This window comes from Argentina silus, assembly GCF_951799395.1.
Source record: "Argentina silus genome assembly, chromosome: 6".
Classification (NCBI taxonomy): Eukaryota; Metazoa; Chordata; class Actinopteri; order Argentiniformes; family Argentinidae; genus Argentina; species Argentina silus.
This window is the reverse complement of record NC_139660.1, coordinates 22460570-22487566: the sequence shown is the minus strand read 5'-3', so window position 1 is coordinate 22487566 and position 26997 is coordinate 22460570. Positions and strand designations below refer to the sequence as shown.

At 43.7% G+C, this 26997-nt stretch overlaps 9 protein-coding genes across 9 annotated transcripts; 7 read left to right on the top strand and 2 right to left on the bottom strand.

The window, feature by feature from the left end:
- Window positions 1–7009: 7009 nt before the first annotated feature.
- Window positions 7010–7384, top strand: LOC310805345 (histone H2B-like; the record flags this gene model as incomplete). Its single annotated transcript, XM_083670990.1, has 1 exon — window positions 7010–7384. One exon carries the CDS (start codon window positions 7010–7012, stop codon window positions 7382–7384), a length of 375 nt encoding a protein of 124 aa, XP_083527116.1.
- A 1588-nt stretch (window positions 7385–8972) lies between these two features.
- Window positions 8973–9623, top strand: LOC310806073 (histone H1-like; the record flags this gene model as incomplete). The annotated part of the gene is made up of 1 exon (XM_083672029.1): window positions 8973–9623. The coding sequence occupies one exon, from the start codon at window positions 8973–8975 to the stop codon at window positions 9621–9623; it is 651 nt and encodes a 216-aa protein (XP_083528155.1).
- Window positions 9624–10193: 570 nt separating this feature from the next.
- LOC310806078 (histone H3.2) lies at window positions 10194–10607 on the top strand (the record flags this gene model as incomplete). The annotated part of the gene is made up of 1 exon (XM_083672034.1): window positions 10194–10607. The coding sequence occupies one exon, from the start codon at window positions 10194–10196 to the stop codon at window positions 10602–10604; it is 411 nt and encodes a 136-aa protein (XP_083528160.1). The 3' UTR covers window positions 10605–10607.
- Window positions 10608–13220: 2613 nt separating this feature from the next.
- Window positions 13221–13595, top strand: LOC310806085 (histone H2B-like; the record flags this gene model as incomplete). The annotated part of the gene is made up of 1 exon (XM_083672041.1): window positions 13221–13595. The coding sequence occupies one exon, from the start codon at window positions 13221–13223 to the stop codon at window positions 13593–13595; it is 375 nt and encodes a 124-aa protein (XP_083528167.1).
- Window positions 13596–16287: 2692 nt separating this feature from the next.
- On the top strand, window positions 16288–16662 carry LOC310806082 (histone H2B-like; the record flags this gene model as incomplete). Its single annotated transcript, XM_083672038.1, has 1 exon — window positions 16288–16662. One exon carries the CDS (start codon window positions 16288–16290, stop codon window positions 16660–16662), a length of 375 nt encoding a protein of 124 aa, XP_083528164.1.
- Window positions 16663–18277: 1615 nt separating this feature from the next.
- On the top strand, window positions 18278–18705 carry LOC310806076 (histone H3.2). The gene has a single exon (XM_083672032.1). The coding sequence runs from the start codon at window positions 18291–18293 to the stop codon at window positions 18699–18701; it is 411 nt and encodes a 136-aa protein (XP_083528158.1). The 5' UTR covers window positions 18278–18290; the 3' UTR covers window positions 18702–18705.
- Window positions 18706–22947: 4242 nt separating this feature from the next.
- Window positions 22948–23259, top strand: LOC310806088 (histone H4; the record flags this gene model as incomplete). Its single annotated transcript, XM_083672044.1, has 1 exon — window positions 22948–23259. One exon carries the CDS (start codon window positions 22948–22950, stop codon window positions 23257–23259), a length of 312 nt encoding a protein of 103 aa, XP_083528170.1.
- A 1689-nt stretch (window positions 23260–24948) lies between these two features.
- LOC310806077 (histone H3.2) lies at window positions 24949–25374 on the bottom strand (the record flags this gene model as incomplete). The annotated part of the gene is made up of 1 exon (XM_083672033.1): window positions 24949–25374. The coding sequence occupies exon 1, from the start codon at window positions 25357–25359 to the stop codon at window positions 24949–24951; it is 411 nt and encodes a 136-aa protein (XP_083528159.1). The 5' UTR covers window positions 25360–25374.
- An 862-nt stretch (window positions 25375–26236) lies between these two features.
- LOC310806080 (histone H2A-like) lies at window positions 26237–26623 on the bottom strand (the record flags this gene model as incomplete). Its single annotated transcript, XM_083672036.1, has 1 exon — window positions 26237–26623. One exon carries the CDS (start codon window positions 26621–26623, stop codon window positions 26237–26239), a length of 387 nt encoding a protein of 128 aa, XP_083528162.1.
- Window positions 26624–26997: the final 374 nt, after the last annotated feature.

Genomic DNA, 26997 nt, shown 5'->3' with positions numbered 1-26997 from the left:
ACAGACAGATGAACCAGCACTAGACACAGTTCAGCAAACAAGCTGGGCACAGACTCACTCTCACATTGTGTGTACGTACGTATTGTATTGTATATTTACATACTGTACACTGGAAAAATATCATGTGTTTTATTGTTGAAGAAAAATACATTATGGGTTTAATTTGTTTACTTTGACAAAGTTCTCCATGCAAAAGGTTTTTGGGTAAATTCAGCTCGCTGTTTTTGAACAATCTGTCCCTCAAGTCTGAGGTCACCATCTCGGTACACGGATCAGATTCTTTGTTTTCAAAGAAAGCCATGATAATCAAATAATATAACAGAAATGCAGGAATTGATATTCAATAGTTTTACAATTGACATGAAGTGATGTTATATCTTCAAGCGTCAAGTGCATTAGCTCTCCCAGAACAAGTCTAAATGTTCAATTTTACTACAATAACACGTCCTGTCAAGCTAGCATGGAAAGTTGATGGCTCTTTCCACCGTAACAATCTTTTGTTTTGAGTTCAATTTCATCATCCCCAGTGTCATGTGTAATTATGGATGCCTCTCTCAAAGCTAATGGTGAACTATGAGGAGAGAGGGTTCAGCGGTGGGCATTGGGCCTAATGAGGGCTCTTGGCACAATGAGTGTATGTGTGTGCGTGTGTGTGTGTGTTGTGTGTGTGTGTGTGTGTGTGTGGGGGGGGGGGGGGGGTTGGACAGTACTTTACACTTCCTCAGACAGGATACTGTGTTCATACTGTGCCAACTCAAAAACACAACTGTCTCTGACACACACACACACACACACATTTGCCCTAAACACAGTGTTATGCAACACAAGAGAGACATGTAGACATAAACACACAAGCAAGTTACTTACTCTCACACATATATCTTTAAATCCAGTGACAGAGAAACCCTGGAGAGAGCTGACCACTCGTGATCTGCAGACTAACAGAGCTATTGCCAAGATAAGTGTGGAAGATCGTTCAAACCAGAGTAATACATAGATATCCACATGCAAAGCACACACCTAAATAGATGCAATGCATACAGTCAAGCATATATATATATATAAACACTTATATATTTGTTATTTATTCTTTATTTTTGTGCACGTTTTAGCTCTAAGGTAGAGCAATCTCCTGGTTTCCTGTGGTAAATCTCATCCTAATTAGGGGTCAGTTGCACTAGACAGAAAGTATAGGTAGAAGAGAAGGGCTGAATTTAAAGACTGATAATGAGCTTCTCTCGCCCTGTGTCTTATGGCCAGGAAATGACTTTATCCTTGAGAGAGATAAGAAAAACCAAAGCATGTGTTGGGTTGGCTAAAGAATCACTTATGTTATTGCTAACTGCTAACTGTCAATGAACACACCACTGTCTACTATAAGTATGTGATATTACAATGCCGTTATTTATTGATGTTATGAAGTTTTATTTTTCAAAATCCTTTTGCTATGTACACCATCTAACAGGGGCAAGTTGAATGCAGGATTATTTCCACCCACGGAGTGTGTCTGATGGAACAGATCCAGAGTTGCATGCAATTCCAATTCATTTTTCAACACTTTTGTTGTCTTTGCCTTGTTGTTGGTACAGAATAGTTGATTCTCTTTCACTATACTGTCTAAAATAGTTTCAGAACCCTCTGAAAAAGGTTCCATTGCAGAACCCTTGTGGTCAGGTTGAGCCATTTTTGGTATATCTGGAACCTTTTTTCAAAGGGTTCTGCTATGGTGACAAAATGGTTCTATGTAGAAAAGTGCAGCGCCGAAAACAGGCCAATGGGGCATTTGTAACAGCATGTCTAACAGGTGATATTCAGCACAATATGCTTTGTGAACAATGTGACCTGCTGTTTTTTCTAGTCGGGGAGCAGACGTCTGCATACAAAGCACACAACAATTACAGCCATCCCTCTCCTTGTTCTCATTTTGATTTGACAGAAGCCGAGCCCAAATAAACATGTCCTCACTCACTTTGATGTCTGGAGTCCTGGCTGTGTCTGGACTAGGACCTACTCTATCTCATGTTTCTAAACACACAGACATTTCCTGCCAAAATGGAGAATCATTTACAAATCTGAAATCGAAGTTCCCACAACAGCCACAAGATGACACTACAATGTTGTGTCAGTTGCTGTTTGTGCAGCCAACATCCACATGTCTCTCTCTCTCTCTCTCTCTCTCTCTCTCTCTCTCTCTCTCTCTCTGAGGGTGTGTGTGTGTGTGTGTGTGTGTGTGTGTGTGTGTGTGTGTGTGTGTGTGTGTGTGTGTGTGTGTGTGTGTGTGTGTGTGTGTGTGTGTGTGTGTGTGTGTGTGTGTGTGTGTGTGTGTGTGTGTGTGTGCGTATGTTCGTGTGGGAGTGAGAGATAGAGAGTTTAAACTAAAGAGGCATTCTGGACAAACTCTTGCTGCCACCTGCTGTTTACTTCTGTAACAGACCCCAAACGTGGTCAAAAAGAGGCATTCTGGACAAACATGACCATACAAGTCAACGTCACTAACAGGCCTATCCCTGTTGATCATGGTCATGGGATCAACTATATCAATTGCATACAGTGGAGTCTGGGATGCAACTGTACAACTGCCCATCCAGCACGACCCAAATACCCCCCCCCTCCCCCTCAGGCACTTTCAGGCCTGATAAGAAGGCCTGAAAGTGCCTGATAAAAATCCTTGTGACTTTTGACATGAGTTGTATGGGAGGGAGAAGGATAAATGAGTGGAAATGTATTTTAGCTGTTGACCCTTGCTACTGCCCTGAATGTCATGTGTGACAGAAGAAAAGTAAATAAGGTACTGTAACTCAGTAAGGATCAGCAGTTGACTGGTCTTCAATGTGTCTGTAAGAGTCAAACTACCTCAATAGACTCATCTCCTCATCCTCCTTGTACATGGGAACTCCGTTGCTGACTAGGGAAATGTGTCAAATCACGCACAACGCATAACAATACTAAAAAGTCAAACACACTGAACGATTACATTAAGTTTAGGCTATGCATGCATTATTAGCCAATATATAATACACAAACAATACAGAATCATAATGTCGATTTACAAATAGCATGAATGTCATCAAATGACACCAGTTTGCAGTGGGCTTACACAAACTGGGTCTTGGGCAGCTACAATTGAACCTGTATGCGTACACTTTCAAACACACAGGAGGACAAAACTCCACTTATTTTCACGAAATATAAAAAGTAGCCTAAATGATAATCAGTTAATGAGAAAAAAAATCGATAATTGCGTGTAAAATAAGTTGACTTATTTTGAGCGCTACATTGTGGAAATGGAGCGCCAATGCTAAGTGCACAACAAGACTGCTATGTGGTATGCGTATGATTCATAAAAAAACCTTGAATTTGAACTGTTATGGAATGTATTGTCTTTGAGTACCGCTATACAAAAAAGTACCGCTAGCCATTCTTTGTTTATTTAGGTCCAAACATTAAAATAAGGTGTGCGTTACCATGGATAATACCTCTCACATGTCATCTATTATGACGATGCGTTCCAGTATCTTTAGATACGCGGCAACAAACAGAATCAGAATTATTACGTTGTTGTTTGCTACGGATTAAATCTACAATTGCAGCTTTTATCGACAATCTTCAAGCTCTGCAAACGTCTAGCACACACAAAGGAATATTGTCAATGGACCACGTGAGTAATATATTTGAATATTGACAAGTAGCCTACAGTTATTGTTGGAAAAATGTAAATCATAAAATCGACAGGTAATTGGTAATATAGACTGTAGGCCGTTCAACATTGTATTTGCTTGTAAACTTAGAACAATCTTTCCCAAATGTGTCAGGCATCAAGAATGCATGATCTTCAGCGCATCTATGGCCCACTGGTCAAGTTCCAGGCCCCCAAAGGGAAGAGCTCGGCCGAAACTCCTTCCATTGTCGTTCTTGGCCAGATGTTGAAGGCCAAACTCCAGTCACTCCAGTGGAAGTCCACCCAGGTTGTGCAACCCAGCAACCCCAGAAAGCCCAGAAAGCCCAGAAACCCCACTGCCATCAAGATACTCCTGAAGAAGGTTCAAGGTCAAAACTGTTCTCAGAAGGCTGGGCCATGTCCCCAGCTATCCCAGCAGGCCTCACAGAGCCAAGGCATGTCCCAGAATGCTCTGGAGCAGAAGCATATGGAGGACAGTGCCAGTCAGATGCCAGGCAGTCTTCCCTGCAACCTATCGAATGGTAGGCCCACCAAGGCGGCTGGCAGCATGAAACGCAAGAGAGAAGCCAGCCAGAGTGAAGGAGGAGACGTCAGCAGCTCAGCCAAACGTTCCCGCAGTAGCCAGCCCTGCAAGACAAAGAAGAGATCTGCTGCAGTCACCGATATTTACTCACACATGTTTGCTCCCACACACACATTCATGCACACATACGCACGCAAGCCTACAAACGAGAATGGAGCTTAAGTGATACTGTCTCTCACTCACACACTCACACTCTCACACACACACACACACACACACACACACACACACACACACACACACCACACACACACACACACACACACACACACACACACCTCCCAACTCCCCCCCACCCCCCACCACCACCCCAACTCACACACATCTCACCTCACCACCACACGTCCCCCCATTTCCACTCCCCACCTCCAAACACACACACTCCCAACCCCCCACCCCCTCCCCCCAACACATACATTCCCTCCTTTCTTCTGCAGATTAAAAACAAATAAATTGGGTATTTTTATTTGAAGTTATGAGTTCTGTCTTTTTTTTATGCATACCAATGTGATTTGGACATTAGCCAGCCCCTCACGGTATTACTGCCTTATTACTCAACCATTTACAGTGAACTTTGAACAACATACTTTACTCATTGTATACAGAGCCCTGCGTAAGTAATGGGACAGTGAAGCATTTTTTTTTTTTGGCTCTATACTCCAAAAGTTTAAATTTGAAATCAAACAATTACTATGAGGTTAAAGTAGAGATTTTTGTCCCCCAACTTCAAGGCACCATAAGTAATGGGACAGATTAATATAATGTCCAAATCAAGCACTCATGTTTAGTATTTGGTCAACAATCCTTTGCATGCAATAACTACCTGAAGCCTGTGTCCCATTGACCGCACCAGATGTTGGGTATGTTGTCTGGTGATGTTCCAGGCCTGTATACTGCAGCCATCTTCATTTGTTGTTTGTTTTGAGGTCTTTTTTGCCTAAAACTTATCAGGAAATGAAATGCGAAATGGATTCAAATCTGTAGTTTGACTTGGTCAGTTAAGACCATTCCAGTTTTTGGCCATGAAAATTCTCTAGTTGCAGTATGTTTTGGGTCATTGGACGTTAACCAGCCCCTCGCGGTATTACTGCCTTATTACTCAACCATTTACAGTGAACTTTGAACAACATATTCTACTCATTGTACTTTACTTACTGTTTTGCTGAAGCAAATTGGAGCCCACACTGTGTAAATGATTGCGTTGTGTAAAGCCTTTTCTATGCAGGACTGATGTGTGTCTGTTTGTGAGTATGTTTCTTTGTGTGTGTGTGTGTCTGAAGGTTTAAGAGTTGAATTGTCAATGGTTAGAGTTACTGTGAGTCGCTTTGGATAAAGGCGTCTGCTAAATGCCATAAATGTAAATGTAAATGTAAATGTAGTTACTGTGAGTAGGAGAGGGTCAGGAGGATATTGTACACTTGAGTACTGCCTAGTTACTCGTTGCAAAGATTCACAAAGATTCAAACGCGTGTTGGATGTCAGAGTTAAACCACTGTTAAACCACTCATTTGATATTATATCTTACTTGTAAACATACGCATGTCCAGAATGACTTCCTCCAAATTCCCTCATGCAAGGATGGTGCTCATCATTCCACAGTGAACCTAAATGCTCCAGATTAGTGGCATAGCATGTGTACATTTGTCAAAAGTAAGTGAATCATCTATACATCAGTCATCATCAGCAAGAATCTACAGTCGGACATGGTTTCATTGGCAGTCACAATTCTAGAAAAAGGAAGCATTATAAGAACACCTTTTATTGAACTGTTACAGAACAAAGGAAATATGGGAACAAATTAGTAGCATTGGTCTTGATGTATGTATCAATACCAACTCTGTCTTTTACAGTGTCTTCAATACTACTATGGATGATAAAACTAAAGAGTTATGGTGGACAATACTATGCATTGTGAACAGCAAAATATGGAAGACAAGGTGTATGATGACAAGTATGTGTTCCTTCGGACTCTGTTGTCAAGCAAGTCAAAATGGAACTGAAAAAAAGGAAAACAGCTGGATTCCAAAAAACAAGTACAAAACGTCCATGGACATGATTACATCTAGAATATATGTATTTATAGGGTTAGGGTTAGGATAACATGTTTTCGATGTGAGAGGTCAATTGTGTGTATGTAAACTGCATATGATAATTATGTAAATGTGAACACAACTTTAATAAATATATATTTAAAACTATAATTGAAAAAAAAAAAAAAGAAGACAATCCCACATCTGGACTGTAGAAATAAAATTACAATCCCGTTCCCTTGATTATTACGCAAACATCATAGTGTGGCGCAGGGCGGCCTAATGTTTTTTTTCTAATGCGCACATAAACACATAATTCTATACTAACGGATGGGCTATTCCGACCATTGTATTAATGCATGTCCTTGAAAAGTACCGTCCCAAAAGGACGATTTCTGGCGGTTCTTGCGGATGCGCAAACCTTATAATAGTATTGCAGTATGAGGGACATGGTGTTCCATTTGTATCCTTCCTCATCTATTATCATTCTCAATTTTCCTATTCTTCTTAAGGTATTCATTTACGTTTCTTCCGCGCGTGCGTATATAATGTATTTGTCCGTGAGGCACGCGTCTGTTCGTTAAGCGTCAGAGCCAGGCTCGGGATTTGGGAGAGTGTGACAAGAGCCGCATAATTTGCATAGCTCCCCTTTTATATGGCGGGTGGGCTATCACTAAACCTTCAGTCGTATCTGAGAAGTAACGAGCCATCATCGTCATGCCTGAGCCAGCGAAGTCAGCGCCCAAGAAGGGCTCTAAGAAAGCCGTCACCAAGACCGCAACCAAAACCGGAAAGAAGCGCAGAAAGTCCAGGAAGGAAAGCTACGCCATCTATGTCTACAAGGTCCTGAAGCAGGTCCACCCCGACACCGGCATCTCCTCCAAGGCCATGGGAATCATGAATTCCTTCGTCAACGACATCTTCGAGCGCATCGCCGGCGAGTCCTCTCGCCTGGCTCACTACAACAAGCGTTCTACCATCACCTCCAGGGAGATCCAGACCGCTGTGCGTCTGCTGCTCCCCGGTGAGCTGGCAAAGCACGCCGTGTCCGAGGGCACCAAGGCCGTGACCAAGTACACAAGCTCCAAGTAGGCTTAATAGCGTTTTTCGTCCGCTCCACAAACCCAAAGGCTCTTTTAAGAGCCACCCACCCTATCAAATAAAGGAGCAATTCCATAGCGAGTTAATCTCACGTGTTACATAGACGAGGACGTTATAGTATCAGTGTTTAATGGCTTGATGTTACAGTATTCGATGATTCCAGTCGGTACGTTGTCTTGAGCGCTGGCTGAACGCGCCGGCTATTTTGCGCGCCTTTTTGTCGTTTCTTCCCCTCTGCCATTGTTTCGTTCGACTGCTGGAGTGGTGTAATTACTAAGGTGTCTTTCATAAACTGCTCCCTCTATGAATATAATGGACAGGAGTGACTACACTGTGCACACGCATGGCCGATTTCTCGGGACAAAGGTGGATTTAAAAAAGAAAAAAAATGATACATAATGATTTAAACGGTCTCAAACGGCATGCACATACGGATAATTTAAAACTAAAGAAGTTAGCCAACCACCACTGCCAAGGCATTAACCAACAGCCGGCTTGTCCATATTGATAAAATGCCGTCATATCATCCCGATGACGTTAACTGCAAATCTGTGTCAATAAAAGAGCAAATCCATAGCGATTTGAGTTCGCGTGCTACAATTAGGTCGACGTTATATTGCATGGTATAGTAGATATTATATAGTATCAGTGTTTAATGACTCGATGTTACAATCTTAAATTACTCCAGTCCTTATGTGGTATCATGAACGCGACGGAGATATAGCTCGCCTCTTTCCCCCCTCTAGTCTTTGTCTCATTCGACTACTGGAGTGGTGTAGTCACTAGTCGTGTGTTTGCCTCTGCAATGAACAGCTTCCTCTATGAATAACATGAACACGAGTCTAACTACACTATGAACACGCATGGCCAATTTCTGGGACAAGGGTGGATTATTTCAATGCATAAACAACGGTCTCATATACAGCATGCACATAAGGGTGATCTAATACTGTCAATACATTTGCCAACAGCCAGGAGAGACGAGAGACTACATCACCATTACCACCTAGGGACAAGCTCCCAGCCTCTCACGGCGACTGTGTTTTACGCCCCACAAAAGAGCTCACATTTAAAACACCACGCACCATATTGGGGGACCCTCAACCTTTTAACTCCCAGCCAAACAACCTGGCTACCTGGACAACGAGTGCTGATCGCAATCGTATGCACTTTTAGCCACTTTAAGAGACAAATAGAACAGGAAAAGCTGTCCACATCGCTCCCTTCGATGGTCGAACGGTGGGGTTTTGAGCGAGTCACAACACAATCCACGAGGCCTTCACGGCCCACATGACTTTATTCTGAACGGAGGCAAGTCTGCTCGCTGGCCCGTTCGCATTTGGACCTCAACTCGGTTCCATCGGTGACTTTTGACCCGTTATTGGCGAGGAGAAAACACAGGCGCCAGAACATTTTTGTACCTAAGACTGCCTGTGCAGGGAGGGTTGAGTCTGCATGGTTCTCATGTCGCGTTTAAGGCCAGCCCCCATCTGGGTTGAGCTTCATTATCACAGATCAGCATCGCACTGACTTTGTAGACTTTGTGTATACCAGAACAAACGAGACGTTTTACTCAGACATGGCAGAAGTCGCACCAGCCCCCGCCGCTTCGCCGGCCAAGGCACCCAAGAAGAAGGCAGCAGCCAGGCCCAAGAAAGCCGGACCCAGCGTCGGAGATCTCATCGTCAAGGCTGTGTCCGCATCCAATGAGAGGAACGGTGTGTCCCTATCTGCGCTGAAGAAGAGGCTGGCGGCCGGTGGCTACGACGTAGAAAAGAACAACTCCCGCGTCAAGATCGCCGTTAAGAACCTCGTCACCAAGGGCACTCTGCTCCAGACCAAGGGCACCGGTGCCTCCGGTTCTTTCAAGCTCAACAAGAAGGCCGTCGAGGTGGTCAAGAAGACGGCGAAAAAAGCCACCGCTCCGAAACCCAAGAAGGCGGCCACAAAGAAGCCCGCCGCGGCCAAGAAGCCCAAGAAGGCAGTTGCAAAGAAGCCCGCCGTCGCCGCTAAGAAGTCTCCCAAGAAGGCAAAGAAACCCGCTGCCGCTAAGAAGCCCACCAAGAGCCCCAAGAAGGCCAAGAAGCCCACAGCAGTCAAGAAGGCAACGGCCAAGAGCCCAAAGAAGGCACCGACCAAAAGCCCCAAAAAGGCCGCCAAGGTAGCGAAGCCCAAAGCAGCCAAGCCCAAGGCAGCCAAGGCAAAGAAGGCTGCCCCAAAGAAGAAGTAAACTTCCAGACAGTGTTCATGTCGACACTTGTACCACAAAAAGGCTCTTTTAAGAGCCACCCACCTTTCCATAAAAAGTGCTTTTTTATCCATGACAGAAAAAAAAGTTATACCTCAAAATTGTTTTTAATTTCAACATACAGATGTAGTTCCTCTTTCCGATACACCATTATGTTACATTTGGATAGAAGCGATAATAGTGTACTTTCCGCTGTAAAGTCAGTCAGGAGTAGCGCACAACATTGAGTACGGGGAGAGCTGGGATAGCCTCAAGCGCTTCACAATTTACTATATTATAATGATTAAGTTTTAGTATTTTTTGTTTGATTTGAACTTAGATTTTTGGCGCGCCAGTGAGACTCACAAAATTCGCTGGGCGGCGGGAAGGCGCGCGCGTCTCCAGGACGGGTTAGTCTGTCCCTCACCGATTGGATGATATGTCATCCGCCCGGTGGCCAATGAACGCCGATCATTGCGAGCTATAAGAGCGACACGACAATTTATATACTTCACGCGTTCTTTTTTTTTGAGATTATCTACATTCTGGTTGTCAAACAAGGAGGTTAGCGCTATGGCAAGAACCAAGCAAACCGCTCGTAAATCTACTGGTGGCAAAGCCCCCAGGAAACAGCTTGCCACCAAGGCTGCCCGTAAAAGTGCGCCTGCGACCGGCGGCGTGAAGAAGCCTCACCGTTACAGGCCCGGCACCGTGGCTCTGAGAGAGATCCGTCGTTATCAGAAATCCACCGAGCTGCTCATCCGCAAGCTGCCCTTCCAGCGCCTGGTGAGAGAAATCGCACAGGATTTCAAGACCGACCTGCGCTTCCAGAGCTCAGCTGTGATGGCCCTGCAGGAGGCCAGTGAGGCGTACCTGGTCGGTCTGTTCGAAGACACCAACTTGTGCGCCATCCACGCCAAGAGAGTGACCATCATGCCCAAAGACATCCAGCTGGCCCGTCGCATCCGTGGAGAGCGTGCCTAAGATCAGTCTGATCTGAAATAAATCCCCAACGGCTCTTTTAAGAGCCATCTCAGTATTTCCTTCAGAGGCATCTTTCCATTTACTACACGTATTATAGGTCACATGACATGTTGCGCAATCCGATCTCGGCCTTCATCTGGGGAACAGAAGGACTACAGAGACTATGCAGAGTCAATAACCGGAGTAATAACCGGAGGGGAGGTATAGGTTGTTAAAATACGAGTTTTGGCGTTACAAAAAACGTTTTTTGGTTGCGTTTGAAAAATATTAACCTAAGGAATTTACTGAAGTTAGACCTCTGATTTGGTGTGAATAGCTTAAAAACTTTAGGGAGGAGTAGCATGCCGACAAATCTGAAGAATTTGAATAATAGTAAGAACTTGCAAAATAAGTTCTAGAAGAAACGTTGTGTGCTTGTAAAGTCTTATTTTGGTAGTAGAAACAGTTTAAAGATCGTTTCTGCGATATATACATTTGCTGGGTTGTTGAACGAAAGTGAGATCGTCTTATTTTAGTAGAGGTTAGAGTTTAAGATGGTTTGATTTGTGGTTGGTTGGTTGGTTGGTTGGATGGGTGAATTGATAGATGCTGTAGAACTATAGATGAGCGTATGTTAGACACTGTAGATATACATATTAAGTTCAATAGATGAGGGAAAGACAGATAGACAGGCCTTGCTGGGACCACATATACTGACAAACGTAGGCACTCACTGCAATGTAAGTCACTTTGGATAAAAGTGTCAGCTAAATAGCATGTATTATTGTGATTCCATTGTATATTATTAGATAGATGAGACAAGACTTGGTTTGGTTGGATGGATTGGTTGGATGGATGGATGAACGGAGAGGATGAATAGATGAGCGAGGGGATATGTAGGTATAATGTATCATAGAAACCCATGTTTGTTCATGCAACTTAACAAGTCTTAAAGTTTAAAAAGTCTAAATCCTATCTAAACTCTGAATGGAAATTATTTAAGTGGAGTCAGTCTACACATGTTAAAGTTTAATTGTGGTGTCAAGATTAAAATATGTGGAAACAAGTGGATACATTTTTAAATGTCCCCATTCAGAGCATATGGCCATAGGAATTAATAGTATTTCAGGCAAAATGGGGTACAGCGCAGAATGCCAGAAGTGTGCAAAGCTGTCATCAAAGCAGGTGGCTACTCTGAAGAATATAAAATATAAAACATATTCTGGTTTGTTTAACACATTTTTGTTTACTACATAATACCATGTGTTCTTTCATAGTTTTGATGTCTTCAGTATTAATCTACAATGTAGAAAATAATAAAAAATAAAGAAAAACCATTGAATGAGAAGGTGTGTCCAAACTTTTGACTTGACTGGTACTGTACTGTGTGTGTATATATATATATATATATATATATATATATATATATATATATATATATATATATATATATATATATATATATATATATATATATATATATATATACATATACCCCATGAGGACAAAGCAAATAAGTATTCAGACTCTTTGCTATGACACTCTTAAAAATTGCTCAAATGCACAACAAATATATATAACCTTTATTTATATAGGGGAACAAACTGAGACCAAGGCCTCTTTTGCAGGTGCACCCTGTCCACAATATGTACTCAATAACACAACATATACAAAATACAACACAGTTCAATACAGAAAACAATTTATCATATAAACCCACAATATATTATATATAACAATCACATCTTTCACCAATGTGGTTCCTCTTTTTTGTTTTAATTTTCTACGGGTGACATACACTCACCGAACACTTTATTAGGAAGACTATCGTAATCCTGGGTAGGGCCTCCCTTTGCTCTCAAAACAGCCTAAATTCTTCGTGGCATTGATTCCACAAGATGTTCGAAACATTCGTTTGAGATTCTGGTCCAAGATGACATGATTGCATCACGCAATTCCTGCAGATTTTTCAGATGCACTTTCAAGCTGTGAATCTCTACCACATCTACCAATCGCTCCCGTTCTACCAAATCCCAAAGGTGTTCTATTGGATTCAGATCCGGTGACTGGGAAGGCCACTGAAGAACACTTAACTCATTGTCATGTTCATGAAACCAGTTTGAGACGACTTTTGCTTTGTGACATGATGCATTATCATGCTGGAAGTAGCCATTAGAAGATGAGTAAATTGTGGCCATGAAGGGATGCACATGGTCAGCAACAATACTCAAATAGGCTGTGGCATTCAATCGTTGTTTGATTGGTATTAACGGGTCCAAAGTGTGCCAAGAAAACATTCCCCACACCATTCCACCACCATGAGAAGGTGTAGGTGTAGGTGTAGGTATTAGGTGTTCCTAATAAAGTGTTCGGCGAATGTATATCGCCATAGGAAACAAGACAACCCGACAGACTAGTGAAAAAACGAAACAAAACAAAGTGAGGAATAGGGGGAGGAGACGCGCGGAGCCGGCGCATGCGCAGATAAGGGGTATTTGTTCAGCGCCAGAGCCAGGCTCGGGATTTGGAAGAGTGTGTCAGGAGTCGCGTAATTTGCATACTCCCCCTTTATATACCGGGTGTGACATGACCGCTCATCCATACGTTTCTAAGTAGTCACGAGTTATTATCTTCATCATGCCTGAGCCAGCGAAGTCAGCGCCCAAGAAGGGCTCTAAGAAAGCCGTCACCAAGACCGCAACCAAAACCGGAAAGAAGCGCAGAAAGTCCAGGAAGGAAAGCTACGCCATCTATGTCTACAAGGTCCTGAAGCAGGTCCACCCCGACACCGGCATCTCCTCCAAGGCCATGGGAATCATGAATTCCTTCGTCAACGATATCTTCGAGCGCATCGCCGGCGAGTCCTCTCGCCTGGCCCATTACAACAAGCGTTCTACCATCACCTCCAGGGAGATCCAGACCGCCGTGCGTCTCCTGCTCCCCGGTGAGCTGGCTAAGCACGCCGTGTCCGAGGGCACCAAGGCCGTGACCAAGTACACCAGCTCCAAGTAGGCTTAACAGCGTTTTTCGTCCGCTCCATCAACCCAAAGGCTCTTTTAAGAGCCACCCACACTATCAAATAAAGGCGCAATTCCATAGCGAGTTAATCTCGCGTGTTACATAGACTTGGACTTTATAGTATCAGTGTTTTAATGGCTTGATGTTACAATATTCAGTGATTCCCAGTCGTTACGTTGTCTTGAGCGCTGGCTGAACGCGCCGGATATTTAGCGCGCCTTTTTGTTTTCTTCTCCTCTTGTCTTTGTCTGTTCTTTAACTTAGAACAAGGCTGTAACATGAAATGTGAATGAAGTTAAGGGGTCTGAATACTTTCCGAATACACTGTAATTCATATTAATTAAATATCTCTATTAAAAAAAAAAAAGGTAAGGTAAGGGTAAGGCCTCACTCTGTCGTTCTCTCAGCTTGTGCCCAGTTGACAGTTAGCATTTATAGAATTGAAGACGGACAGGTTTGTCACAGGCCGAAATAGGAGATATGCTGAGACAACCGAGGCCGAACCTGAACCACCGGCCTAAAATAGTACAGTGAACGCTCGTTGGCTTATGGCTTCCGTACAGAGGTGACGCTAGCTGTCTCACACCAGAATGCCTCATCTACATAGAAAAATACATTTTGACACAAGACACCCCACTTATGCCAGCGAAGACATTGACCACGTTAAGCTATTAAGACTGATGATAACCAGAATACATGCATGATGTCAAGACGTGCGTCTGACAAAGCGCAGGATCCAGCTTCTTGGTGGCTGAGCTAATAGCAAACGTGAAGAAGCCCCATACCATTACCGAATCACTCATTCTACCAGCTTGCAAGGCAATTGTAAATGTAATGATAGGTGCAGATGCTGCTACGGAAATCAATAAAATCCCTTTATCTAACACAATAAAACGTTACATTGATGACATGTCAGATGATATACACACTCCCTGAGGTCAAGCTTGTTTACCATGATGTGCAATGAGATGAGGTCTGCTGCTGCACATACATGTGCGCTGGCTCTCACGGGACAATGTGCTCTCCTGTGTCTACGAGCTCTGAGAAGAACTCCATTTGAATGAGCTTAACACTAAAATGCAGGGGTAAACATTCTGACGGCCACAGACAAACTGGACGTGTCCGAAACTCAAGCTGTGGCGAGACAAGAGTGGTACGTAAGAACCTCGATATGTTTCCCCTTAATATCTGATGACCTCGCTTGCAAGACACCAGCTTTATTCAAAGCGATATCAGCACACCTGGAAACTGGAGGAGAGATTTGAGTCGTATTTGTCTGCTACAAATGAAGACCACAATTGGATCTGCAACCCTTTCAACTCACTAACCGAATTAGCAAATAAATTGTGTCCAAAGTCTGGCCCTCCCCAGTTCTGATTTGTAGGTCACTTACAGAGCATAGTATTAAGCTGCAGCAGGGGAAACTGTGGGAAGTAGATGGTTAACAGCAGGGTGAGTCTATTCGACACGAGCCTAAGTACATCTTTTGAAACCTAGTAGGGTAAGACCCTTTAGACTGAGCATTTAACCCGTTAGAAGGAGGGCTGGAACCGGGACTCCTGTATAGGGTCAATGTTTACCGGGAGACAGTTGCCAGTCAACTCCCAGGAATCTGTCAGGTCTCAATAAGTACCGCACTTTGAAATTAAAGTTGGGAGAAATGGATTTGGATGCGTTTTCACTACTTGAGGGACGGGAATAGCCAACTGTGAGACTGTGCCATCAGTGTCCTTCCCAACATCGTACCTCTGTGAGCTGACCTTCTCATCCCTGACAGACGTAAAAAGCAAAAGAAGGCCCAACCTGTCAGTGGAGCAGGTGCAGGTGGGTTGCACTATCCTCAATCTCCCCCCGCATCACGAGACTGCTCTCAAAAACAGACACATGTGTCCCACTGAATGCGTGACCCATACCCAAATCTTTTGGTACTTGGTGTATCAGGCAGCAGAGCAAGTCCACACTCTTGTCCAGCTGTCTGGTCTGAACCCAGCACTGGGTTTTCCCTCAGCTCTTGTAGTGTCTTATCCTTTGATCTATCACCCAGTCATCACAGGATGTTACAAATACAGTTCCAAATGGTTGGCCTGATGAGCATGTCTCCTAACAGATCGACACCTGTGAATTCTGAGGTACAGAGACACAGACTCTCATACAATTCATGACCAAAACCCAATTCTGAGTCTCCTGTCAGTCTAAATGTAACTGATAATACCTATCATCTATCTATCTATCTATCTAGCTATCTATCTAGTTATCTATCTATCTATCTAGCTAGCTATCTGACTGCCTGCCTGCCTGTCTGTCTGTCTGTCTGTCTATCTATCCCTAACCCTAACCCTCTTATAGATCTTTTCCTCATCTATGTAATTGATTTGTCTATCTATCAATCTATCAAACCTTCTCTCATCTATCAATCTATCTATCATCTATTAATTCAACTATCCAAACAACCAACAGACCAACCAACCAACCATCCATCCATGCAACTAACCAAACCATCTTTAACTTTTTCTATTAATCTATTTGTCGCTGATGCACGCGTCTGTTCATTAAGCGCCAGAGCCAGGCTCGGGATTTGGAATCGTGTGTCATGAGCCACTAAATTTGCATAGCCACGCCTTTATATAGCGGGTGCGCATTCACTGCAACTTCATTCGTTTCTGAGAAGCAACGAGCCATCTTCATCATGCCTGAGCCTGCAAAGTCTGCGCCCAAAAAGGGCTCAAAGAAAGCCGTCACCAAAACCACCGGGAAAGGCGGCAAGAAGCGCAGAAAGTCCAGGAAGGAGAGCTACGCCATCTACGTGTACAAGGTCCTGAAGCAGGTCCACCCCGACACCGGCATCTCCTCCAAGGCCATGGGAATCATGAATTCCTTCGTCAACGACATCTTCGAGCGCATCGCCGGCGAGTCCTCTCGCCTGGCTCACTACAACAAGCGTTCTACCATCACCTCCAGGGAGATCCAGACCGCCGTGCGTCTGCTGCTCCCCGGTGAGCTGGCCAAGCACGCCGTGTCCGAGGGCACCAAGGCCGTGACCAAGTACACCAGCTCCAAGTAAATAGCGTTTTTTCATCTGTTTCTCTAACCCCCAAAGGCTCTTTTAAGAGCCACCCACACTATCATTAAAAGCAATTCCATAGCGAGTTGAGCTCGCGTCCTAGAATGGAGTTGATCTTGCATGGTATACTGATTGGATGTGTGTCTGTTTAACGAATCTTCAATGACTTGAGTCGTTGAATTGTCATGAGCGCGGGCTGAACGTGCCTTTTTCGGTTATTTCTCCCCTCTCTGCCTTTGTGTCCTTCGACTGTTGAAGTGGCGTAGTCACTAGTTGTCTATAATAAACGGCTCCCTCTATGAATCTAATGAACACAAGTGACCACTGCACACGCGTGGCCAATTTTTTGTGACAGCGGTGTTTCATTTTTTTAAATGGATGCATAATGAGCACGTACGGATAATCGAGTACTATCAATAAGTTAGCCTACCACCACTGCCAAGACATTACCAACAGCCCGCTGGTCTAAATGCCTTCATGTCATCCCGATGATGTTAGCTGGCCAAATCTGTGTGACAGGGCAACAAAGTTTGCGATTTCAACTCGCGTGCTACAATTAAGTCGACGATATATAGTATGGTATTGTAGATGTTATATAGTGTCAGTGTTCCCCTCATGATGTGTGCGACTGTTCAAAACTACACTTCAAAATAACATTCAGTCCTCCATCCTCGAAGGTTTTTTAAAACATCACTCTTCCTTATGTAGTGAATCTTGTCCTTCCAAGTTGTTATAAGCAGATCGGGGACAGCTAGTGATGAAGCTATAGGTAAAGGATTTGTTGTTAGTCGAATCCTTCCAAATATAGATACATCTTTTTGAAGCCAAATGTTGAGAATGGCTTTGGGTTTCAAAAATAATGTTGTTTTCAATATTAGACTTAACACTGTATCTTTCACAGTGACATTGTGTAATGACATTAAGTGTTGGTCTCGTATGGCCATAGTCCCACATTTATTCACAAAATGCCTCAAACCTGATACATCTGAGAAGAGATTAACTACATTGAAAGCTATAGCTGAGGATCTGTTCTTTGTCCTTAAGAGACATAGTGGTATCATCTGCCATCTATACTCCAAGGGGATAATAGATGTAATAATAAACATGTCAGACAAGTTAAGATTCAAGATTCTTTATTTGTCACGTGCATACAAGTATACAGTGAAATGCAAAAGTGACAGTGCCACAGAGTAGTGCAACAATACAATACGTTTTAAAATAGAATAAAATAAAATAAAGAAAAATAAAGAAAGTTAAAGATAAATAAATAAATAAAATGTGTGATACTATAACGGACCAGGGATGTAGCGAGTCTTGTGTTGCGTAAATGCCACATCGTCGCGAGTTCCACGGTACCCAAGGAGGCCAACTCACTATTGGGGGAAGGAGGGAAAGCAAAGCAAGCGCGCCAGGGAGGGAAGGGCAGGGGTTTAGGGTTTAAATTTATGGCGGGCATGGTTGACGGAGCTCGTGTCCAATGACAGCCGGAGAAGGAGGTCATAACGGGCCAATGAGCTCGTCGATAGTCGCCGCCCAATCAGGGCACGACGGCTCCGACTTTATAAACTGAACTTGGTCTGTTTATAACACCATCTATACTCCGACTGCGAAAGAAGGAAGTTAGCGCCATGGCCAGAACAAAGCAAACCGCTCGCAAATCCACCGGTGGCAAAGCCCCCAGGAAGCAACTCGCCACCAAGGCTGCCCGTAAAAGTGCCCCGGCCACCGGCGGCGTGAAGAAGCCTCACCGTTACAGGCCCGGTACTGTTGCTCTGAGGGAGATCCGTCGTTACCAAAAATCCACAGAGCTGCTCATCCGCAAGCTGCCCTTCCAGCGCCTGGTGAGGGAAATCGCTCAGGATTTCAAGACCGACCTGCGTTTCCAGAGCTCAGCTGTGATGGCCCTGCAGGAGGCCAGCGAGGCGTACCTGGTCGGTCTATTCGAAGACACCAACTTGTGCGCCATCCACGCCAAGAGAGTGACCATCATGCCCAAAGACATCCAGCTGGCCCGTCGCATCCGTGGAGAGCGCGCATAAAATTATTATTCCCTACCAAACTACGATCTGAAAAAAAAGGCTCTTTTAAGAGCCATCTCAGTATTTCACTTAGAGGCGTGTTTTCATTCATCATCCGTATTTTCGGTCACATGACGATGTTGCACATCAATATGATCTCGGTCTCGAGCCAACCTTGCTGGGAGATTCGAGAAATATCCTAGATGATTAACCAACCCACTTATCTGAACTACCCAAACGTACAGTATACTATTTATCTAACCGTGTACCTTTCAAATACCTATCGTCTTCCTTTCGCCGGTCACGACTGCTTCCCTCAGTAAAGCCCATACTGATCTATACCTCCCCTCTCATCTATCAATATTTACTTTAATCTATTAATTGTCATCCGGTTAACCAACCAACTCTACCCACTCGACTGAACTACCCAAACTTACAATATACTATCTACATAACGTTTTATCTTTTCCAACCTTATATATATATGTATTTCACCTTTCAACAACCTCAACTACCTACCTGCTTCACTCAGCATAACCCATACTGATTAAACACTTCACTGATCTGTCTCCCCTCTTCCTATCCAATCAAAGCAACCTATCTCACTGTATTTCGACAACCCAGAAAGTCATCAACCCTGATAAAAGCATTCTGATACATGATAAAAAAATCAATAAAAAAAATCTTATACCTATTAAACCTTTGTATTAAGTATTAAGCTTTTTGTAACACCAACAACTCTCATCCGGTTAGCCAATCCACTCTAAACCACTCAACAAACTAACTCTCTACACACTCCACTGAAGTACCCCTGGCTCAACATAGCAGTCTTGTCATGTACTTAGCATTGCCGCTCAATTTCCACACTGTCAACTTATTTCACACGCAATTATAATTTCTCATGAACAGGCTACCATTTATATTTCGTGAACATGAGCGATAATCTTCTCACATGAGTCAAGACATTATCTTCACGACTCCTCCCATGAATAATATAGGGTACATGGTGGGATGGTTTTAGTTGCGTAAAACTATTTAGTATTATTTTTGAGTTGGAATATTATAAATAGCCTAATAATATCACACAAGCCTTCAAAGTTGCAACAGTACGCTCATCGTGCAAAATGTTTATTCGTCATATAAATGGATATCCTGGCCCAAACCGGAGCGCATCCAAACGCGCGCATGCCGCACAATTCTTGACCCATGTTACAACGAGGGACTTCAGGTCGTGTCCTATTGTAAGTGCTGGAGTACTCAGGTAAAGGCCTCACATGCACGACTCGGAGACAAAAAGTTGAATTAAAAAGAATGGTTCGGTACACAGGAAGTCAGTCAGTAGATTGGCAGAATAATCCGGCAAGGAGAAGGCTAAAGGAAAAGTCAGAAAAACGATCGTGGATTGAAAACCAGGAAAACTCAACACTAGGAAAATCGCTGGAACATATGACTCAAAGGTACAAAGACGAACTGGTAGCATTCTTCGGTCATCCACTGTCGAAGTCGATGATGTTCCAAACTGTTGATTTTGGTAGGTTTAAAGTTTTGGCTATATTTCTGATAGATTTTGTATGATATGTCAGCCACATAATGGCTTTCCAGACTTTCATTGACATCTCTTTAGTCCTCATGTTGACAGACACCAATAGCAGACTCAAAAGGCAAATGTAAAGCCTAGGATCAATATTAGACATTGAGAGCTGTCTTATGACTGCACAAATGATGTGACGGAACACATCTGACGAACCAGAAACACCTGTCAAGCCAATTGTCCCATCCTGAAATAGGGAGACTATGCATAAAAGGTGTTGTAATTTCTGAAAGGTGAAACCAATATGTACACAAATACCATCACATAAAAGCTGAGAATCTGAATCTGGAACATTGAAAGGCGGAGGGAAGGTCTCCGGCAATGAGAGGGTGGAGATAATTGAAGATGAGATGACGATATCCATAGCCCACGCCAATCAGGGCTTCACTGCTAATCTTGCAATGGATGAATATGACATTTGTTTGGACAAATATTTGTTGACAAATATTTTTTGGGACAAATAAGTGTTGACAATATTTACAATGAGTAAAGATCAAGTGTTTGATGTTATTGTTTTCAAAGATGTAATGCATCATTTAATCTACATTATGATTACAATTGTAAGAAATAGTTTTGCATCATGTGTAGGGCAATAGAATAGTGTAAAAGCATAGACAGTCAAGCAAATAAAAATAAACAGATTTAATTCCTGTCACATTTAAGTCAACAAGAAAGGGGACACAACAATAATCGAAGCAAAAACATATAGATCTCAATCAAAGAATGAGAAACCCCATAAGCTCATCCTAACATGCGACCAGCACATCCTTGTGGACCAGTCTTGCTCTTACACTGCCGGGTAAGTTCTGTTTATATAACTATTATTGAAATATCACCCTATCAACTTCAGCAGTCAACGTTAGATAACATTGTTGTCCAAGGAATAAGTATGTATAAATGTTGACAAAACCCAAGAGAAGTCACTGTAATTAGCTGATTTCCAAAACAAACGAACAATGGTATTGATGCTGGGCTTTTTCTCAGGTCACCAGGTTATTGTTCTCATGTTGTGGGCCTGATGACCACCCTGGACCTTTGGTGTGCAAGAAAAGACAACATCTCCTCCACAAGCCAGCCTCAACAGTGGCACAAAACCAGAGTTAAAAAGATAACTGTCCACACAGTGTTTAATGTGGTGATAGCCAAGGCCAAAGTCAACCGTAAGTGGAAACCCTCATGTCCACAATAAGTAAGTTTTGCTTTCTGTGTACTGTATAGCACCATAGACAATACCCACCATCAGTCAGGCTCTTCTGAATGGAATTCTGGTTTTAGGAAAGCACGAGGAACAGGCATATATGATCTACTGAGGGAGATGTCAGAGGCACCCATAAGCTACATTGCAGATGAAACCCCACTTGAGGTTGAAGTTGGAGGCAGGCAGTATGCTAAGCCACCAGGTGTGGAAGATGATAGAATAAGATAAGACACAAATAGATTTGTTTCCCCAAGTTTATTAACATCTCAAAAAAGATTTCATAACTGGACTGACATATTATACACACATATAAAAACAATCAAATTATATTGGTTTAACCAAAGAAAGCATAAAGCCACTTAACATTTTAATGTACCATGTATATGGTTTAAAACGTTAATTGAGGCAATGTTGAAACTGGTATCCCGGACGATGCCCTTACTTTTTAAGAATGTGTGGCTGGAAGTTTGACAGCATGCTCACGACATACCAGGTGTGATTTATGTCCCCCAAACTAGTATAGGGAATTCTGTCTGTCACAATCTTGAACTTGTTTATTTTAGCGATGGCCCTCTCTACAGGCACCCGGTGCACAATGCGCTTCGTTGTGAGTATATTTCCAGCTGGCATTTGCCTCTTAGACCTTGCAAAGGGTGGCAGGTTTAACTGCAGTCCAATTGCTTTCAAGTCTTCCTCTATCAAAAATCCATCATCTGCTATTATGCCATTCCCTCTTTGCAAATAACCATTTTCAATCAGTGTCTCGAGTAGTGTGATGACACCACAGGAAAGTGCTGTTGAAAAGATCACAGCACCACGGTGAGGTCAAATTGGTAATTCGCCTAATACGTCAAACATATGGTGAGTCCAGCAATTGAAAACATTACTTGCACTTTGGATGTGTATATTGAATCCAAAGGCAAGGTTTTTCAGGTCTTCGTTGTTGCGCAGTTTCATTAAAACTGAGAAACTGACTACGGAGGGGCATCTGATCAACTTGCCAATCATTCCGCTTGTATTTTAAGGGGACATTTATTTGAGTGCTGCGTGGATCATTTGGTATGCCAAACATTGTGCAAAGATGGTTAAATCGTTCATACATGAACCCAGTAATATAATCTAACATTTTGGGGATTTCGCTGTAAGGAGTTCGGGTGTGAGAGTTTTCTTTGTAAGCGTGCTAATGTGTGCTTTCAGTTTTTCTACCTCCGTTTCTATAAAAGCCAATTTCAATTTCTTCTCTTTTTCTGTGCCCTGCTCCTCCTCGGGTTCCCTTTCCAGCTGATCCCGGTGTTCAGGAAGCGTTGGGTTGTCCCTAGCAGAAGCTCCTCCCCCTAAAACAACCCCCGGCACAAAAAAAGAGGCAGGCTACACAGCGCGCTCTTCCTGTGGTCTGGTCTCAATCACGTCCTCGTAGCTGAGATAAATTCACCCCATAGTACCGTCGATATCATACTCTTACTGTTCTGAACGTAAAGATGTCTGGTAGAGGAAAAGGAGGAAAGGGACTCGGCAAAGGAGGCGCCAAGCGTCATCGCAAAGTTCTCCGCGACAACATCCAGGGGATCACGAAGCCCGCTATTCGCCGCCTGGCTCGCCGTGGGGGTGTTAAGCGTATTTCTGGCCTCATCTATGAAGAGACCCGCGGTGTGTTGAAGGTGTTCCTGGAGAACGTCATCCGTGACGCTGTCACCTACACTGAGCACGCCAAAAGGAAGACCGTCACTGCCATGGACGTTGTCTACGCTCTGAAGCGCCAGGGACGCACCCTCTACGGCTTCGGCGGTTAAATTTCCGAATCCCAACTAAAATCCAAAGGCTCTTTTAAGAGCCACCCATCTCCACACAAGAGAGTTGATGCCATTTTTACCAGCCTTAATAGTTTATATTATTATTATATTGGCATAGCCTGTTTGCACGCAGATACGGGTAATCTAGTACCATCAAGAAATGTGCCACTTTCTCCGCTGTAATGAACTCACTGGCTCTAAGTTTGATGTGAATTAGATACATTTTTGAAGGATGAATTCCAAAGTTCATATACGGGCATCCGTCTACTGTTCAATAATAACACGGCCAGAATCATTTTAAACACTACACACCTATTTCATTCACAGCCTACAGAATGTGTTAATATGTAGTTTTGTCTCATGCACCAACCTCACCAAGTCAATTCCCTGTATAAAAATAACCACATAAAATAATTCAGATAACATGGCTTCTTTCTATCCCAGTGTTCTCCAAGGCAGCGTTTCCCAACCGCTGTGCCGCGGCACACTAGTGTGCCGTGAGAGATCGTTGGGTGTGCCGTGAGAAATTTCACTTTTTTTTAAATTAACATTTATTAATTATTATCTGCAAATAAAATGCCATTGTCGAGTGTCTGTGCTGTAATATAGTGACTGGCAGAGTAATGTAATATTCGTCCGGGTGGCAGCAGGCTAATTGCCTCGTTCCTTCTTAGAGACAAGAGAATTAGTGACGCATGCGACAGGTCGTGGTCACAGTGATGGAGAAGTTTTTAAAAAGGAAAAAATTTAAACTCCGAACTGGGCCCTGGACAAGATTCTGACCCAGGTGAAGTACCAGGCCCTAGTATGAGTGGTGGTAAAAAGAAAGCAAAGACGGTGAGCTCGAGGCAATACAGCGAAAGCTATCTTCCAACAGCGCCATGGTGCCAAGCAGCTTAAACGCCATCTCCAAACGAAACACCCGTCGCTTCAAAACAAGCCGATGGCGTGAAAACACAGAGAAACAGGCAACTTTTATGAGAAAAACCACAAAGGTAAATGAGAAAGCCCTCAAAGCTAGTTACCTAGTTGCTGAACTCGTAGCTAAATCCAAAAAGTCCCACTCTGTGGCAGAGACATTAATACTACCTGCCTGCAAAGCCATTGTCAAGGAGATGCTCGGCCCTGACGCGGTTAAAGACAGAGCTAAAGTCCCGCTCTCAGATAACACAATTGCCAGGCGTATTGATATGTGTACAGACATCGAAAGTCATGTTTTGGGAAAGATACGCATCAGTAGGAAATTTGCGTTGCAACATGATGAGTCTACGGATATTAGTGGACATTCTCAGCTCTTGGCCAATGTGCGTTTTGTGGATGGAGATGCCATTAGAGAAAACTTCCTATTTTGCAAGGCACTGCCAGAAAAAACAACAGGAGAGGAAATGTATATAATATTGTAATTATATATACTGTATCAGGCTACAGAGTGTCATTTTGTAACATTTTTGGTTGGTGGTGTGCCGCAAGATTCTTCCAATGTAAAAAATGTGCCGTGGCTCAAAAAAGGTTGAAAAACACTGCTCCAAGGCACCTTGACTTCCGACTGTCTTAATCTACATTCTTAAACCGCATGTGTCAAAGGGTGGTAAATGGAACAAACTTGGCTCTGATGGGAAATATTGAGTGGCTCTTAAAAGAGCCGTTGGGGATGTTGTTTAGATCATAGTTCGATAAAGACTAGTCATCTTAGGCACGCTCTCCACGGATGCGACGGGCCAGCTGGATGTCTTTGGGCATGATTGTCACTCTCTTGGCGTGGATGGCGCACAGGTTGGTGTCCTCGAACAGACCGACCAGATAGGCCTCGCTGGCCTCCTGCAGGGCCATTACAGCCGAGCTCTGAAAGCGCAGGTCGGTCTTGAAATCCTGGGCAATTTCCCTCACCAGGCGCTGGAAGGGCAGCTTGCGGATGAGCAGCTCTGTGGATTTCTGGTAACGACGGATCTCCCTCAGAGCCACGGTACCGGGCCTGTAACGGTGAGGCTTCTTCACGCCTCCGGTGGCAGGGGCGCTTTTACGGGCAGCCTTGGTGGCGAGTTGCTTCCTGGGGGCTTTGCCACCGGTGGATTTGCGAGCGGTTTGCTTTGTTCTGGCCATGGTGCTAGATTCCTTCCTTCACAGTAGGAGTATAGATAGTGTCATAAAACGACCATGTTCCGTTTATAAAGTCGCATCCGTCGTGCCCTGATTGGGCGGCCACTATCGACGAGCTCATTGGCTCGTTATGACCTCCTTCTCCGGCTGTCATTGGACACGAGCTCCGTCTACCCTGCCCGCCATAAATTCAAAACCAAAATCCCTGACATGTTTATTATTACATCTATTATCCCCTTGGAGTATAGATGGCAGATGATACCACTCTGTCTCTTAAGGACAAAGAACATATCCTCAGCTTTCAATGTAGTTAATTTCTTCTCAAATGTATCAGGTTTGAGGCATTTTGTGAATAAATGTGGGACTATGGCCATACAAGACCAACACTTAATGCCATTACACAATGTCCTTGCAAAAGTCTAATATTGAAAACAACATTACCTGAAAACCAAAGCTATTCTCAACATTTGGCTTCAAAGAGATGTATCTATATTTGGAAGAATTTTACTGACAACAATGGGAAGTTTGTCAATTATAATCTATCCTTTACCTATAGCTGTCCCCGATCTGCTTTCAACAACTTCAGTTAAATGTGGAAGGATAAGATTCACTACATAAGGAAGAGTGATGTTTTAAAAAAACCTTCGAGGATGGAAGACTGAATGTTATTTTTAAGTGTATGCTGAAACAGTTGCACACAACATGAGGGGAATGCTGGTTGGCATGAAATGAAAGTGCGTGTAGGCTACAACATGAGGTACCGAAGTTGATCATAGCGCACAAACAGTTTAGAGAGTAGAGGGACGCAATTGCACTTTTGGAGAAACAAGTGGTTGGCTCTTAAAAGAGCCTTAATGGAGTCAAAGCGACGGTACAACATTTACTTGGCTTTGACAGTCTTCTCGGTCTTCTTGGGGAGCAGCACTGCCTGGATGTTGGGCAGGACACCACCCTGAGCGATGGTCACACCGCCCAGCAGTTTGTTTAGCTCCTCGTCGTTACGGACGGCCAACTGTAGATGACGCGGGATGATACGAGTCTTCTTGTTGTCGCGGGCGGCGTTGCCGGCCAACTCCAGGATCTCAGCAGTCAGATACTCGAGCACTGCGGCCAGGTAGACTGGTGCGCCAGCGCCCACACGCTGGGCATAGTTACCCTTGCGCAGGAGCCTGTGCACACGGCCCACTGGGAACTGGAGTCCAGCGCGAGAAGAACGGGTCTTTGCCTTGGCCCTGGCTTTGCCTCCGGTTTTTCCTCTTCCTGACATTTTTTGGGCTTTAGACGAATTTCGTGTCAGCTGAAAGAAAGAGTCTGATATGACAATTAATCGCGTAGTGTCTTTCTTATACCGCTCTCTGACGGGCGTTCATTGGCCACCGAGTCGATGACACCTCATCCAATCAGCAACCCGGCCCTGGAGCGGATACGCGCGCGCTTTCCTGCCGCCCAGCGATTCACTCGGTCTTAGTAAGTCTCCCTCGCGCGCCAAAAATCAGAGTTCAAATCAAACTCTCCCCACATAATACACTAAATAGTGAAATAGTACTCTTGATTGACTTTACAGCGAAAAGTTGACTATTATGGCCAGCGCATTTCTATCCAAATATAACGTAATGGTATATCGGAAAGAGGAACTACATC

What these genes read in the sequence shown, in the direction of transcription:
- LOC310806076 (XM_083672032.1), top strand. Translation starts at nt 18,291, where the DNA reads ATGGCCAGAACAAAGCAAACCGCTCGCAAATCCACCGGTGGCAAAGCC.